A 16,076-nucleotide genomic window follows, 5' to 3' on the forward strand; every position below is an offset into this window, starting at 1 on the left:
CATTTTGTAGACTTGTAGATTTGATGATTTTTTTGATGCCATGAAGGCTGCACAAAACTTAAATACTTAATAAGTCATGTACGTCTACTGAAAGGTATGTTTGTTTGACAATTATATTTTGCATGGTTTGCTGTGTGAAGATTTTTGACAGAAGTGCTGTTGTTTGGTTTGCAGTGGATTATTTTATATGTTTTATGTTTTTCAGGAAAAGACTGATATATTATTTTTAGTTTAATATTTTATGTAAGACAAAGCCTATTGTAAATTACTTAATGGCCGAAATAAATCTTGAATCTAGAGCTTCAACAACAAATAATTTAGTATATTGAAGTGTTTTTGAACAATTTAATGGTTATGGAGAAAATTCAAGAAATTGTAAATTTAAAATTCCCATGTTATTCTAAAGGAGAATAATGTGAACTATTGTAGTTTGCACGTTTATGAATATATTTTATCAAACTTAGCAAATTTATTCATGTTATACTAAGCTAATATTATTTTACTTAAAAATGTACTTTATTACCCTCCCTGTAGCAGCAAACCTAGGTACTTGTTAAACCTAAAGTTTATTTAAATAGATTTAATTGAAAATCTCATCTTAGACTAATTCGTTAATTACAAGGGAAAGTGGTTCGGATTCCAATATAAACTGTAGGTCCCTTAGCTGCAGAGCATATTTTAAGGGATTTACACTGGGCGACAGTGGTGCCAGGGGGTCGGGGGGTTTATGGAATACACCCGGTATGAAATACCCCCCAGCAAAAAGTGGTGTCTGGAGAACCCCCCGGAAAATTTTTGTATGGACTAGAGTGAAAATCACACATTAATTTCTACGTATCTTTTAATGAATTTTCCAATTATATTTGCTTGTAAATAGTCCTCCATATAATCTCACTTAATTACTTAAAACTCAAAAATATTTACACAATGTTATTTTTTAAATAGGCCTACTTTAAAAATTCCGATACATTTTAAATGTGAATCAAAAAAAAAATATGCCGGCACCACCCATAGCCACTCGGCGACAAAATCTCAGCACTGGGTGACACATGTGTCGCCCAGTTAACATGTTATTTTATGCCCTGCTTAGCTGCCATTGGATCACTCATGTTTGGGTTAAAATTTAAATACCATATAGGTTGTGTCCCAAACTCGATAATGATAATGCATGTATTGTTGAGAATGAGACAAATATTATTCAATGAGTAGCGTTTATTAATTGGTAATTTTGTACCTAAGAAAAGTTGGAACATTAAAAGAACTGTTTGTGCTAGTATTAGGATATTTATTTTTCATCTCATAGTGTAAGAAAATTCATTTGCAGTATCTATCGGCTTTCATTTTGCTTCTTCTGTCAAGTAGAGTTTCATGCAGTGATCCTGTCTTTTTGGCCTTTTTCAACTCTGATTTGTCTTCTGTGTTGATCTTCAACTTTTTATCTTGGAATTTCTGGAACTTTCTCCTGGAAATGAAGAGACAAAGTGACGTACGATGATTAATCATTGATAAAGAAAACCCCTCAATATATTTCATATAAGTTTGCCAAAAGACTGTTTATTAATCAATATATAAACAGTCATATGTTTTTCAATTGTTTTGTAAACAGAAAATAGTTTAGTATATTGTTTTGTTGAATACAATAAAGAAGATACCTAGTTTTTGTTACAATTTATTTTGTCATTTCTAATGTTTGATATTAATCGTCCGTGATATCAAAGGAATTGAATCACGTACAGTATAGTGACGATATCAATTGGCGACCGTGACAGGACTTTAAGAAGAAATGGCAAAATTAGGAGAACCACCAGCAGACCCGGTGAGTATGTTACTAGTAAAGATTTCGGCACAGTTAGATACTCAATCAAAACAATTGGATACTCATTTGGCAGGCATCAAAAATGTAATTTCATCCTCCATTAAAAAGATTTCGGAAAAACAAAACCAATCAAAATTAGAAACTAAAGTTATTACTAACACCTATGAAACAGACAAATCGGACATCAAAATTAAATACAATGAAATCAAATTCAACAACCGGGAAAATATCTTGGAGTTAGCCGAGGACTCATCGGCCATCCCGGGAGGTATAGAGATCCTACGTCAGACAGAGACGTTTGAAGACTCATCAGCTATCTTGGGAGATAGAGAAGAGATCTTTCGACGGACAGTGATGGTCGAGGACTCATCAGCCATCTTGGGAGATAGACAAGAGATCCTGCGGCCAACAGAGAGGGTCGAGGACTCAACGGTCATCACAGGAGGTGCAGAAGAGATCTTGCGACGGACAGTGATGGTCGAGGACTCATCAGCCATCTTGGGAGATAGACAAGAGATCCTGCGGCCAACAGAGAGGGTCGAGGACTCAACGGTCATCACAGGAGGTGCAGAAGAGATCTTGCGACGGACAGTGATGGTCGAAGACTCATCAGCCATCTCGGGAGATGAGGATGGGATCCTGCATTGGACCGATGCTCCTGGGGTCACGTCAACCGCAAAGGACACCGAGATACGACCTGCACTCAATGTTACGTCGTGTGAATATTTCGAGGAGGCCAAGGATACGATGAGAGGGAAGGAGCAAGAACTGAAGATCAGGCAGTGGGACAAGATGGTCCCTAAACACTGCTACAGGCAACATTGTCTGTTACAGTACCAACAAAAGGTGGAAAGGGAAAGGAAGACCAAAAAGATAGAATACCTTTACTTACAACTGAGAAATCGTCAGAAGTTGCGGCAGGTCAACCAGTCTGAGAGTTATGGTGAAGGTAGTGGAAGAGTAAGGAAAAAGAATGGTGGAAAATATGTGGAATCTGCAAGTGAAGAAGGAAGTAATGAAGAGGGATGGAGAAAGAAAGGAAGACCTTCTAAGAGAAAGACACTTAAAAAGAAAAACACCACATATTCCAAGAAAAAGAGGTTCAAGTGCAGAAATGAATCTAGATCCAAATTTAACACCTAGTTTTAAAATTTTTGAAATATATATTGAGGGTTTTGGGGGGGATGATTGACGTACGATGATTAATCATTGATAAAGAAAACCCCTCAATATATTTCATATAAGTTTGCCAAAAGACTGTTTATTAATTAATATATAAACAGTCATATGTTTTTCAATTGTTTTGTAAACAGAAAATAGTTTAGTATATTGTTTTGTTGAATACAATAAAGAAGATACCTAGTTTTTGTTACAATTTATTTTGTCATTTCTAATGTTTGTCGTTTGATATTAATCGTCCGTGATATCAAAGGAATTGAATCACGTACAGTATAGTGACGATATCAAAAGTTACCTTTTAACTACCCTAAGTAGGCTAAGTGATAATACGAGTAAAGTATCTTAACATATAAAAGGCAAAGACCTCACTGACTGACTGACTGACTCACTCACTCTCACTAATTACCATATCCTACTACCCATTTACCTAGGAGACTGAAATTTGGTACACTCCAGACTCAAGACTCCAGAGATGGATGCTACTTTGTCTAATACATTCACAACCCTATCGATGATTGAAAACATTCCATTGACAGTAGACCCGCCTTTTCCGAAACTAAACTGATTGGGGCACAAAAGTTTATGAAAGTCCTCAACCTATTTAAAAATGCCTTTTCAATCACTTTGGAAAATGTCGAAGTTGTTGAAATAGGTCTAAAATTATTTAGATCTTGAACACATCTTCTTTGCGGACTTGGCTTTACTGATAATTTTATTGCGTCTGGAAAACTTCCCGTTTGAAAGGAGTGGTTGATGATAATAACCAAAGGACCTAACAAAAATTTACAGCAGGACATCAGAAGCTTTGATGACACACTATCACAGCCTGATGATAGCTTTGTTTTCAAGGACTTGATTATTTCTACTACCTCCCCTTCTTGCTTAGAGAAAAACACCTCCTTCTGTCTAGAAAAACTAGGTTTCAGAAGAAACAGATTTCAAATCATAGGAAGAATTTCGTCAAGCATTTAAACTTCCACTGCCTACCTCCACAAAACATCTATTGAACATATTAGAAACCAATTTTGGATCAGCAATACGCGAACCCCTCTCATCCTTGATGTTTTTGAGAATATGAGAACATGGTTTAGTATACCGTAGATTATAGTAAACCAAATTTTCTCAAAATGTGTCCTCTCTCATTGCAAATGCAAAGCACGAGTATTTAACAACAATAAGCATTGTATACCAACCCCGTACGAAGGACGGGCACTCAGCTAGTGTTTTAATAAAGTTGAGAATTATTTGATATACCTAAATAAATACTCTCTTCTAACCTACCATGTCAGACTTACAGACATAACATTTCTTAACGCATACATACACATAATTCTCCTCAATCTGTGACAGGTTTCCCTTTTCTTCAATAGGCATTTCATTGCCCTCGTCAGACGCTACGACAGCTGCTGTGCGAATCTGCAGGTACTGGTCAGGTCCAGCTGTCTTGCTGAGGGCCACCAGATGTTCATCTTCTTCTCTCACTGACATGAAACAGCTGGTACAGCTGAGCAGGGCTAGCTTACCATCCTGGTCAATAATAAAAAAAACAACCAATAATTCTAATCTATTGTCAAAATCCAAATGGTTTCAAATTCTGCTACACTTGAGACCCAGTAATACAAATTAATTGGGACCAGACCCTGTTCAGATTATCCAGTGTTTCGGATTATCCGGAAATGAGATAAAATTTCATGAGAAAAACAAGGTATTTTCATTTCTGAAAATGGTTATATATTGCTCCCGCGATGACAACAACACCACGATCACAGTGACACTGATCTTTTGCGGTCACAGAAATATCCATGATCATCTCCTGTGAGTTATTCTTCTTACTAGAAAAACACATTTAAATAACAAAACTCTATTACTAAATGGATGCTTAACTATAGGCTTTTAACGGTTATTAAAAATTCCCAGTTCATACAAAATTCACATAAAATTTAAGGACTTTTTCAAATTTATGTCTGATTTCTGGTTCCCTGGTCTGCTGAACGTTGATTAGTATCTTAGAACGCATATTTTTGTTTTTAATTTAAATAAAGTAACATTTTCCCCCAACAGCTGGTTGCGATTAACTGGACATGGACTGGACAGGACATGGTTTCGATTGGCTGGATTAATGGACGGGGTTTGGGTTAGTGAGACTTCACTACTACAGAACACATTTTTAAATGTAACATGTTAAAATGGTTTGGCCTCAAAAACAATCTGCCTCCATTTCTTTCTCCACATCTTCTTTACTAACTCTCATCTTGGTCATATCTTTATGTACTTCGTCTTTCCATCCTTCTTAGGACATCAAGGAAGTCTCCTTCCTTCTGGGTTTTCACTCCACTCACTTTATCAAAGCCCCAGAAGCTCTTCTGATAACATGTCCAATCCACTTCAATCTTTGGCTTTAAGCTTCAGCTAGGAGACAGCACTTATAGATTGAGGGTTCAAACCTCACCTCGTTAAAGTCCGAGAGGTTGGTGAGAGGACTGCTAAATGGTGGATGGCTCAGGAGAATGTTAGTGTGATCAGTGGATTCTATTTGAGTTGCTCTTGAAGTCAGGATTTCTTTTACTTTTTACTTATTATTGACTGTGTATTGGTTAGGGAACTGCAATGAAGATGTCACAATAATAGAATTCAGCGCTTTTATAATATAGATTACTGTACAAAATAATAAAACAAATTGAGTACATATTGATCACGAAGTATAAATAATAATACTTGCAGGCTGGGAGGTTACAAAAGTTTTTTTAGTACTAATGTTGGGAAGAATTAATTGTATCAACTATACAGCAGATCAACTCAAATGTGTTTGCCAGGTATCCTAGAAGTATTTTACCTTTTGTTTTTCACTAGTTACTACACTTGTTACATACCTGAAAGATAGGCTCCCACTGCTCTAATGGGCCTATTGCATCTGATCTGCCAGTGACAGTGCCATCTTTATGAACACCGAGATATTTACCATAGCCAGATTTAAATGCCACTTTCGTTTCACTAACATTGATCGCAGTTAAAACTTCTTCTGGGAGAGGACCCTCACCTGTAATGTAAAAAAAACAATGTTTTGGTTAGAAAAAACTACTTTTTTTTTACCTATCCTAATACATTGTCTATGAATATTGATAAAGCTTTTTTTACTCAATAGCTAAACATTCAGGTAAGTCTGCTATCCTGTCATAAAAATCCTAAAAAGATATTTTACAAAAGTTTAGATTTTTACAATACTAAAAACATAACATGAGTGTTGAGTGAATGAGATGTAGGCCTACAGCTTTGTTACAGACCAAGCTCAGCTGTTTCTATGGCCAGGATAGTTTATTAACACGTTCAGTGCAGTCACGCGACAATCGCCACGACCGGCCTACACCAATTGATGTAGTTGCGCAACCCCCACTACATTAGTTTAGTATGAGCTCAGCCATTGCCGGGGAACGTTAAAATCGTTGCTAGTCTGTAGCTTAGAATGTGAGCTTTATTTTGGTGTAGGTTGGTACTAAAATTTCCCGTAAAATCCCGTCTGACAATGCTTTTGTCCCGGTTTCGAGGATTTTCTCTCTTTAAGCCATATTACAAAGCAACTGACTACTGATCCAGGCAGTGCTGCTACCTTTGGGTGTTTAAGGGAACTACGTCCAATCTCGGGCTAACATAGTACAATCGCCACTGCTCTTTTGTTATTCGTCAGATTGAAATATTTGAATGACAATTGCGTTCGCTGTTACAGTACCACGCCGGGGCTTCGTCCGGGTCTTGCCGCCATTGGCGAGTGCCCTTTTGGAATGCCTGCCGCACTGAACATGTTAAAATCCAATGAATAAGAATAAGAGTGTTTTTTTTTCCTTTTGACAAAGTACATGCATTTAGAATCGTCAGTTAAGCAAGGCACTGATCAAGGACATAACCAGTTTCAAACCTTAGAAGAGATTTTCACTTTTCTTAGGCTCAAACCGGCAATCAACTGATTACTAGGCTAGCTCTATCCACTCAGCTACCCAGATAGATTTAATTGTATCAATAACTAAGCTCATTAAAATCCCCAGTCATAAAATTTTAAAAAGAGAGGTTGAAAACATAAATAACTGAAATATGGTTATTACAATATTTTTTTTAATGGGGTATTGATTAAAATTAAAAGGCCTAAATTTCCACAAATAAAATAGAACTGATCTTATGACAGAAAACTGGTTTATCTGATTATTTCTTCAACTGTTCAAATAATCAGTTTATTTATCATAAACTAATGACAGCATGAATATTTCATAGCACAACGGTTTTCAACATAGTTTATAATATAAACCGCTATTAAATAAAAACAGGAAAATAAGAGTTTGGAGTGTAATATAGTGATACGAGAACAAAAATTAACTTAATTAATGATGAGTTTGGAAAAATACATACCATCCTTATGCGGTGGTCCCAAAGTGAATAGTCCATTGTCCAATGCAGTTACATAAGTTTGATTCCCAAATTCAATAGCAACAGAACCAGTAATACTTCTTACAAGATCAACTTTACTCCACCCTCCTGTAATAAAAAAATTACGATGTTCATTGTGTTTGCAAGTTGGTTGGGAATTAACATCTGTAAACTCTGGTGAATGTAGCTTTAGTATCAGGAGGTAGGAAATTAGCTCCCTATGAATCATTGAGACTATATACCACAAACAAATATCAAGAAGGATAGAAAAGTTGTTTGCTACCTATGTTATAATAGACCTATAGATCGCAAATGATATTAATTAGTCAACAGCATCATTAGTCATGCATTTATCTTTAATGCATGACTAAAGATGCAACGAGTAACTCATAGCTGTCTAAATTACCAGGTTTCTACTTTATTGCGTACAAATCTATATATTAATAGGCAAGCATGTTTCTTTAAAACCTTTTTTCTCAGTTCATGTTCATCGTAGGGAAAATCTACGCATACCGTTAGAAAACTATTTTCCTGTAGGTGTGCAGAATCCCTTCATAAATTTAAATAGGCTCAAAGATAAGCACAAAAAATGAGTTTAAAAATTTGAAAATATGAACATGGATCTTATGCGTTGCCATGCTGGTAACGAAATAACAACGAAATGTAAACAGAAAACCAAAACAAATGGAAGAAACTCAAATCACATGTTTTATTTACAGTGTGGGGTGAAAATAATTAAGTGAGTACATTATGTATTTTTGGTCGAGTTTCGACCACTGGACGACCTCTCGTTATATTTATTGGTTGTCAGTATTGTCAACCTTTACTGTGCATAACACACCACATTCCAGGAACACTGTGACCTACTTTTTGCCATCCTCACTTCAGTCTAGTGGCAGCTTTTAAATTATGTGCTGGCCAAAGAGAAGTATTATGTACCTCTCATACTGGCTAAACGTGGAATCTGACATGAAAAGTAGGATCGATAGTCCATTGTCGAGTGTTGAGAGAGGGATGTAATGTTTAGTGAGGCATGCAGGCACCTTTCTAATGAACCATTTACTGAGAGAGGCAAAAATTTAAATGATAAAGATGAATACTAACCCTTGAAAGGAATTTTATCCTCACAAGACATTAATGACTTTTAATGATGTACCGGTATAGGCTAACTGAAATACTTTTGGTGAACTATGTTTTTTCATAGTTTATTATCCCTCCGAGTGCCCATAGTTTAGGCCTTAATGTCCACCTATTTTTGGCCCCTTTGCAAGGTTTTATTAAAACGGATCTGAGAAGCTTAAAACAATGTTAATTCTAATGTTCTATATACCATTTTGTTTGGAAAATCATGGGCTTCAATATTATATATAAAACATAAGGAACATTTTTTCAAAAAAAATTTTTAGGTAAAAAAAAATATAATTTCAAAAATTTTCAAAAAAAAAAATAAGTTCGCGCTCAATGAAATTGTATAAATTATAGGCCTATAAATATTTGAAAATAGCCACTTTGTTCTAAATTTAATGAGGATTACAAATATATAATCATATAGCGAGGTAAGTTATCAAATAAATAAGTTATGAGCGAAAAACGGATTTCAGTACATAGCGTTTAGCTAAGAATGCATAGCCTAACCATAGCTAGGAATCTGGCTGATAATTTACATCAATATCACTACCTACTTCTTCAGGATCATCAACCAGCACTTCAAAACCACTTAAATCTTCTTATAATGCACCACGTATATCACTACTTTTGATTTTTAACACTAAAACAATGATAAACGTAATAAAACACATCAGTCATCGGTCCGGGGGAACCTAGCTGTTTACAAATACACGCACGTCAGCTGTCTGCTACAATATTTTCGGAACTAAAATGAATAGCGCTTAGAGACAGACCTCTGGAGAAAGCTTAGAATATTACGGAAAGAACGATACCTAACTCGATCCAGTTCAATCCTATTCAGTCAGTCATAGAGCCTTCGCCGTAAACGATGTTTGTGCGTCTAAAACTAGACGCATGACACTACACAAAGTGTGTTGTGCGTCTATTTTTTGACGCGTGACCCTCGGAGGGTTATACAATTTTTTTCATAAGTATTTGTCATTTATAGATATTTAATAAAACGGTTAAGGCAATATTGATTTATATGAGAAACGGTTTGCACAAAACAAACAATTCGAGGTGTATGATTTTATTACAACAGTCCATTTCATATTTTATTATCTTAAGCATATTCAGAAGGCTGTAAATTACATATTTTATACTTTTTTACAATTTTGGGGAATTAAAATATAATGCATACTGAAATATGGCTTTTTAATTTCACCCAGTCAAAAAGACTGTGTGTGTCAGTGCGGCCTCTGTCGGGTTTATCTGTCACTAGTGACTCCACACACTTTTAGCGAATTTCCCATATAGGGAATAAGCTATTACCGTAGTACTCATGGTAAGACCTGGACGCGGGACCGATTTTTTTTTCGTTTTGAGGTCCCTAGAGGCCAAAAACACCATCCGTTCAAATTCATATATATATATATATATATATATATATATATATATATATATGTGTCCGTCAGCACGATAACTCGAGCAAAAATGATCCGATTTTGATGAAATTTGGTACAAACGTGTAAACTTACGTTTATTCGAACGAGTTCGCGATCCAGCATGATCGGACCATGGGAACGGGGGTTTACGGGGGGTTTTATGGGGTAAAAATAGGGTTTTTCCATTTTTGACCCAAAAAACATAAAATTTAGCAATTTCTTTCCAAACCATTTTGTAGAGCTTAAAAAAACAAATAACTTAGTATATTGAAGCGTTATTATGCGCCTAATTTTTACGGAGAAAATTCCAAAAAATTTTAAATTTAAAATTCCCATGTTATTCTTATGGAGAATAAGTAAACTGTTGTAGTTTGCTTGTTTGAGAACATATTTTGATCAAATTTGGAAAATATTTTTATTTCTTACGAAACTATTCACATTAAAAAAAAAACTGTTTTACCCTCCCTGATGCAGCAAACCTAAGTACTTGTTAAACTAATTCTATTTAAATCAAGAATAAATGTTATATTTTTAAGTAGACATTTCAGTGTAAATCCAATCAGTCAAATGGAAATTCGCTTAGTCTGCAGGTTTGCTGCGGCGGGGGTATTTAGATTTAGCAGCCAAACCGCTTGCAGTGATTTAGTACAAGGCATTTTTTTACACCACATATGAACAACATCTTGGCGTTGGTGGTAAAGGCTCGAGGCACTACCAAGGGGTTAAGAATTATCTACGCTTCGACTTTGTGAACAATAACAAAAAATTCAAACCACCAGCCACACTAATTAAACACAAAACTATAATTTTTCACCAGAGGCAAGAGCTAGAAATATTATTTTAAGTTACTGTACCAGGCTTCTGTTGGTAGCCCTTGTTCTGTAGTTCTGTTCTAGATTGTGTAAGTTAGTTCTACAGTATTTTTCTCTAGCAGAATGTTCCTAATGTTTTAGTAATACAATCATTCTGCAGGAACAAAGGTTACAGAGCAAGATATTTAATTGCATTAAATGTTCCCACAAATTAAAACCAAAAGTAGGTATAAGCCCTACTAACAACACTAGGGTATTGGGATCCTAATTTAATATAATTTAACTTACCATGTTTTACTTTATCCTCATCTTCTACTGGTTCAGCATCTTTATTTCCAACTTTATCCTTATGCTTCCTTTTTCGTTTTGAACTGAAATTTAAAAAGTAGTATGAAAATATGTACAAAAATGTTTAATTGCCAAAAAAGTACCTATTTATTAAATGTAACGTTATGTCTTTCATCAAATGTCTAGAACTTAAAATAGATTTTACGACTACTAGGCCTATTGCCTGATTTTATGATTATACTAAATTTAGCTATCAATCATGAACGAGGCCTATAGTTTGATCCTATTAATTCTGAGTCATCGCCAGAATTAACCGTGTGTATACGTGCAATGTGGCCAACGAGACGATACCGGTCAGTGGCGGATCCAAGGGGGGCAAAGGGACAATTGCCCCCCCCCTGAGACTTTGGTAAATAAATCTAGTTAAATTACTAGTTTTAAATTGCAAAAAATGATTTTATTTTTGTGATTGTCTAAAAACTTGAGCTTTCAGTTTACATTTTTCAAAATTTAGACCCTCCCGCACTCCCCCCTCTCAACCGCGCCTACCCCTCTCACGCGCTTTCCCCTCTCCCGTGCACCCCCCCCCCCACCTCTTCTACGCTGCCCCTCGACATTTAGCGCTCAACACTAAGTACGTTGTCTTTTATTTATTGTTTACATATTGTTCTTTATTTACTCTCTAACTAAAGAAAGTTGTCTAAGTAAAGAAGTTGTCATGGTCATATCTTCAAAGACGGGTGGCGGATATATCCGCTGCTTTTCTACTCATCCGCGGACGGGTAGTGGATTAAGTTGTATCCGCAAAGTTAAAAATAAACAAAAATATTTTGACAGTAACTTAAGTTTATGATGTGTTCCATTGTGTTTATTATATGTATACTTGTATAACAAAGGAAAATTAATTTTTATTTTTTCCTATAATTTTTTCCCGTTTATGTTAATGTAGTACAAAACCTGTAGATAATATAGTTTGATATGAGTGGGATTGACGGTGAATTTTTATCCAATACATTTGGTGTGATTCTTGCGGACGTCCCATTGACCGTTGGACCACGCAAAGTGTTCAGAGACAAAGCAAATCGCCATGGATAAAGTAAAATCCTAATAAAGCCTTATTTAAGCCTAGGCCTACAGCAAAAGATTTAGTAAAGTACTTATAAATCAAAGTATCAGTTACTTAAACTTAGCCTACCAGTAGGCTACCTAACTTAGCGCTTTTCAAAATTTTCAAACGCCATTTTCAGTGTGAAATAAGCAAAAGTATTCAAAATATGCCAAATAGTGAGAAATTTGTTTTTCAAAATTCACTAGAAGCCCCCAAAATAGGGTAAACAAATACCATCTTGTCAAAAGTGCTGAGCCTCCTATTGGAGATAACTTTAAAGCCAACAAATGTAGGCCTAGGCCTATTTAGGCTAACTGTAAATTTAGCTTACTTAGGCCTACACCTTTAGTTTATTCGTTTTATTTTATTTTGAAAACACCTCATAGGCCTACACCGGAATGGGCACACGGAAGGGACTAAGGCTAAATGTGTAATGACGTCATATCTCTAGTGGTTATTGTCTTCTCTTGAGGCGACACGATTACCGTAACGAAACGATGTGATTTCAGCGGCGTTCGTGGCATAGTTGGTAGCGTTTCGGATTGCTGTTCAGGAGGTCCGGGGTTCGAAACCCGCTGGCAGTTTTAACTTTTTGTCAACAAATTTTTCATATCAGCAAGTTTGGTTGGTTAGGTTAGGTTATGACAGTTTAATTTTATAATACTAAATTTTAAAATTAATTTTATAATTAATTAAAAATTATAAGTAATCATTAATTAGATTTTTATCTTATATAGTTTTTATATTATCAGCAAGTCTGGTTGGTTAGGTTATGTTATGACAGTTTAATTTTAAAAATTAAAAATTTATTTTATAACTTTAAAACAATATTTTATAATTAAAAAGTTAATTTTATAACAAAAAATAAAAAATTAAAAATTAATTTAAATTTTTTCAACTTAGCAGTCCTAGCGGCGAACGCTGACACTACAAGATATGTTAGCCTTAGTCCCTCCCGTGTGCCCCACCGGGCCTACACCTACCTAGGGCCTACTTTCCAAACCTTGGCTAATGAAAATAATTAGCTTAAAATTTGATAATTTTAAGCTTAAAAGAGTTTTTTAAGCTTAAAATTATCAAATTTAATTAGAAAGACTAACCTTGATTTATCTCCTTTTAGTTTAATTTTCTTTCTAACCAATTCATATTCTGATATTGTTGACATTAAGCAGCGAGCTGTATAAATTGGGGCGGCTGTAAACAAAACAAAACACAGGTGGGTAAGCTCAAGCTAGGCTATAGGCTTAATAGGCTAGTTGTTATGTTAGTTTGATTTAAAAACAAAAACAAACAAAGAAACGAAACAGATTTTACAGATTACACTGAGACTGGATCTGGATCTGATGTGATCCGTTTCCCTATATCTCAGTCTCTGCTCTGCCTCTGATCTGGCTCCTGGGCGCTGGATCGAAAAACTGGTGATGAAATAGAAATCGTGCAGCCGGCAAATGGGGAACTTTAGAGCCCCAAAGAATTTTTGAGATGAGAATATCAATTGTGAGCTATCATCATGCCAAATTTCAGCCCAACCCTTCTAGTAGTTAATACGTGATTGAACTTCAAACAAACTTTCACATCTATATATATATATATATATATAGATGTATTATCTATATCGTGTATTATATATATATATATATATATATTTGTATGTATATGTATATATTTTATATATGTATAAAATATATATGTATATATATATTTTATGTATTTCTATATATATATATATATATATATATATATATATATATATATATATAATACGCTAAGCCAATTTTTGTGAACAAAACTCCTCCCTCATTTTTGGACCGATTTTGATTAGTAAAGTGTCAAAAAAAGTGCCCTGATCCGTAGTTTTGCAAAGTGTTTTTAGTTTTTTTATGTCTTTATTAGTTTGGGCAGGATCATCCATCAAAGTTGGGTTTTCTCCCATAAGATTAACATGGGGGAATCTAAATATTTAATTGGAAACTTTGTCTCCACTAATTTGAGAGAACGGCTTGGCGTAGAAACTTGGTAGAGGTGTCCAAAGTAAGGTCTTGGTCTGTATGATGAGTTATCAAGAGAAAAACGAAGTAAATTCGCTTAGGGCTCTGCCCCAGAAGCCTTTAAATATCCCTCCACAGATTTGTTTACATTTCGGTCATGTGGAATAGTTATTTGTGTAACTAGTGGTGAAAGTGGCACTTTGCTGCACAAGAGAGGAATGTTTACTCGCCTGCGGCTCGTGCGGAATGATCTCGAGTGCAGCAAAAGGCCTTTTTCACTCGTGTTAGGCCTACACATTATATTTTTCCTACAGTCACTATAAAGCATCTAAATAATTAGTCTTTCAAACACTATACAACACGTTTTTAGGTTCAGCTGGCTACACAAATGGTGACCTAGAGAAAATAGTACCCACGGTCCGTATCACTCCTCTATTTTTCCTCGGCAAGAAATGTGCTTCGCGTTTTGAGAATATAGTTCCGTATGTTTTTGTAATTTGAAGTGGTTTCCACGCCTAAAAAAATGCTTTAAAGGTATTTTCTTGTTTATTAAGATCGTAGGAATGTTTTAAAAACGTTTAAAAGAAAAGTCCCGAAAGTTCAGAAATACCGAAACTATAAACACGAAATGACAGGTTCAATCGTAGTTATAATAGTCAATCAGCTGCTCATAGTATTATTATCTGTGTTGCGAACCTATTTCTAAGCGTACACGGATTACGTGCATAATAGAACCACCCTGTTTTGTGTTGTTTCGTTGGAATCTTGATGTGCGCCTAGGCCTCTCGCCCACTATACGATTTCGGTCGTACGACACTGTGTCGTACGATATTCTTATCATATGGGTGGTCCTCGCCCACTTTACGACACTTTGTCGGATAAATGGCCAGTTGCTTGGTAGCCCTGGAAGAGTGAGGTGTGGGTGTGTTGCGCAATATCTTAAAACAGTGGTTCTGTATCAAATAGTAAAACAATGATTCCGTTAGTTGTTGCAATGTGGCTGCTGTGGCGTAGATTAAGCGATAGTGGCCAGTGTAGGCCTACAGCATTAAAGAAACATTTATTTTTATGCGTAAATTATTTTTTAAGTCAATGTATTTAAAGAAATTTTTAAATTATATTAGTCCATGCATTTTACAAGTTTTTAAGTTTACCATAACTATCATAGGGTTTTGGGATAGTCTGGTAAAAATTATGTATGTTAAAAATTTTTTTGATTAGTTTTTAAATATTAATGATTTAATTTTATCAATATAATCTACAAAAAATTATATTTATATAGGTTTTAGTGAAACTTTTTTACACAATATAATTAATAATTAAGATTATACAATAATAAATAATAGCCAAACTCGCATTTTTTCAATAACTATTTTAGTATATTTACCCATAAGTGATGCAGTATTTAAACATAATACCAAGAAAAATATGAACAAATTGTAAAAAATAAATAGGAAGATCAAAATTACGCAAAATAATGGTTGAAAAATAAAACCAAGTGATATATCAAACATTATAATACAAATGTATGAATGAATTGTAAAAAATATTTATTCACGATAAGAAATACGCAAAGTGATATAACAACTATAATAATGTCTAAGTATGAGTTAATTGCAAAAAGTATATATTAGGCCTCTCGCCCACTATACGATTTCGCTCGTACGACACTGTGTCGTACGATATTCTTATCATATGTGTGGTCCTCGCCCACTTTACGACACTTTGTCGGATAAATGGCCAGTTGCTCGGTAGCCCTGGAAGAGTGAGGTGTGGGTGTGTTGCGCAATATCTTAAAACAGTGGTTCTGTATCAAATAGTTAAACAATGATTCCGTTACGTGTTGTTGCAATGTGGCTGCTGTGGCGTAGATTAAGCGATAGTGGCCAATGTAGGCCTACAGCATTAAAGAAACATTTA

General features: G+C 35.0%; 1 protein-coding gene across 1 annotated transcript; it reads right to left on the reverse strand.

Moving 5' to 3' along the window:
* Window positions 1-1,264: 1,264 nt before the first annotated feature.
* Window positions 1,265-13,474, reverse strand: LOC128992257 (protein FRG1 homolog). The gene is made up of 6 exons (XM_054415741.1): window positions 13,269-13,474; window positions 11,061-11,143; window positions 7,391-7,516; window positions 5,866-6,032; window positions 4,320-4,522; window positions 1,265-1,462 (listed from the first exon to the last, which is right to left on the reverse strand). Exons 1-6 carry the CDS (start codon window positions 13,331-13,333, stop codon window positions 1,315-1,317), a joined length of 792 nt encoding a protein of 263 aa, XP_054271716.1. The 5' UTR covers window positions 13,334-13,474; the 3' UTR covers window positions 1,265-1,314.
* Between the last annotated feature and the right edge of the window lie 2,602 nt (window positions 13,475-16,076).

The sequence above is a fragment of the Macrosteles quadrilineatus genome, unplaced genomic scaffold (genome assembly GCF_028750875.1).
Source record: "Macrosteles quadrilineatus isolate MER2022 unplaced genomic scaffold, UCM_ALF_1.0 Scaffold_4__1_contigs__length_99947679, whole genome shotgun sequence".
In the NCBI taxonomy this organism is placed as follows: Eukaryota; Metazoa; Arthropoda; class Insecta; order Hemiptera; family Cicadellidae; genus Macrosteles; species Macrosteles quadrilineatus.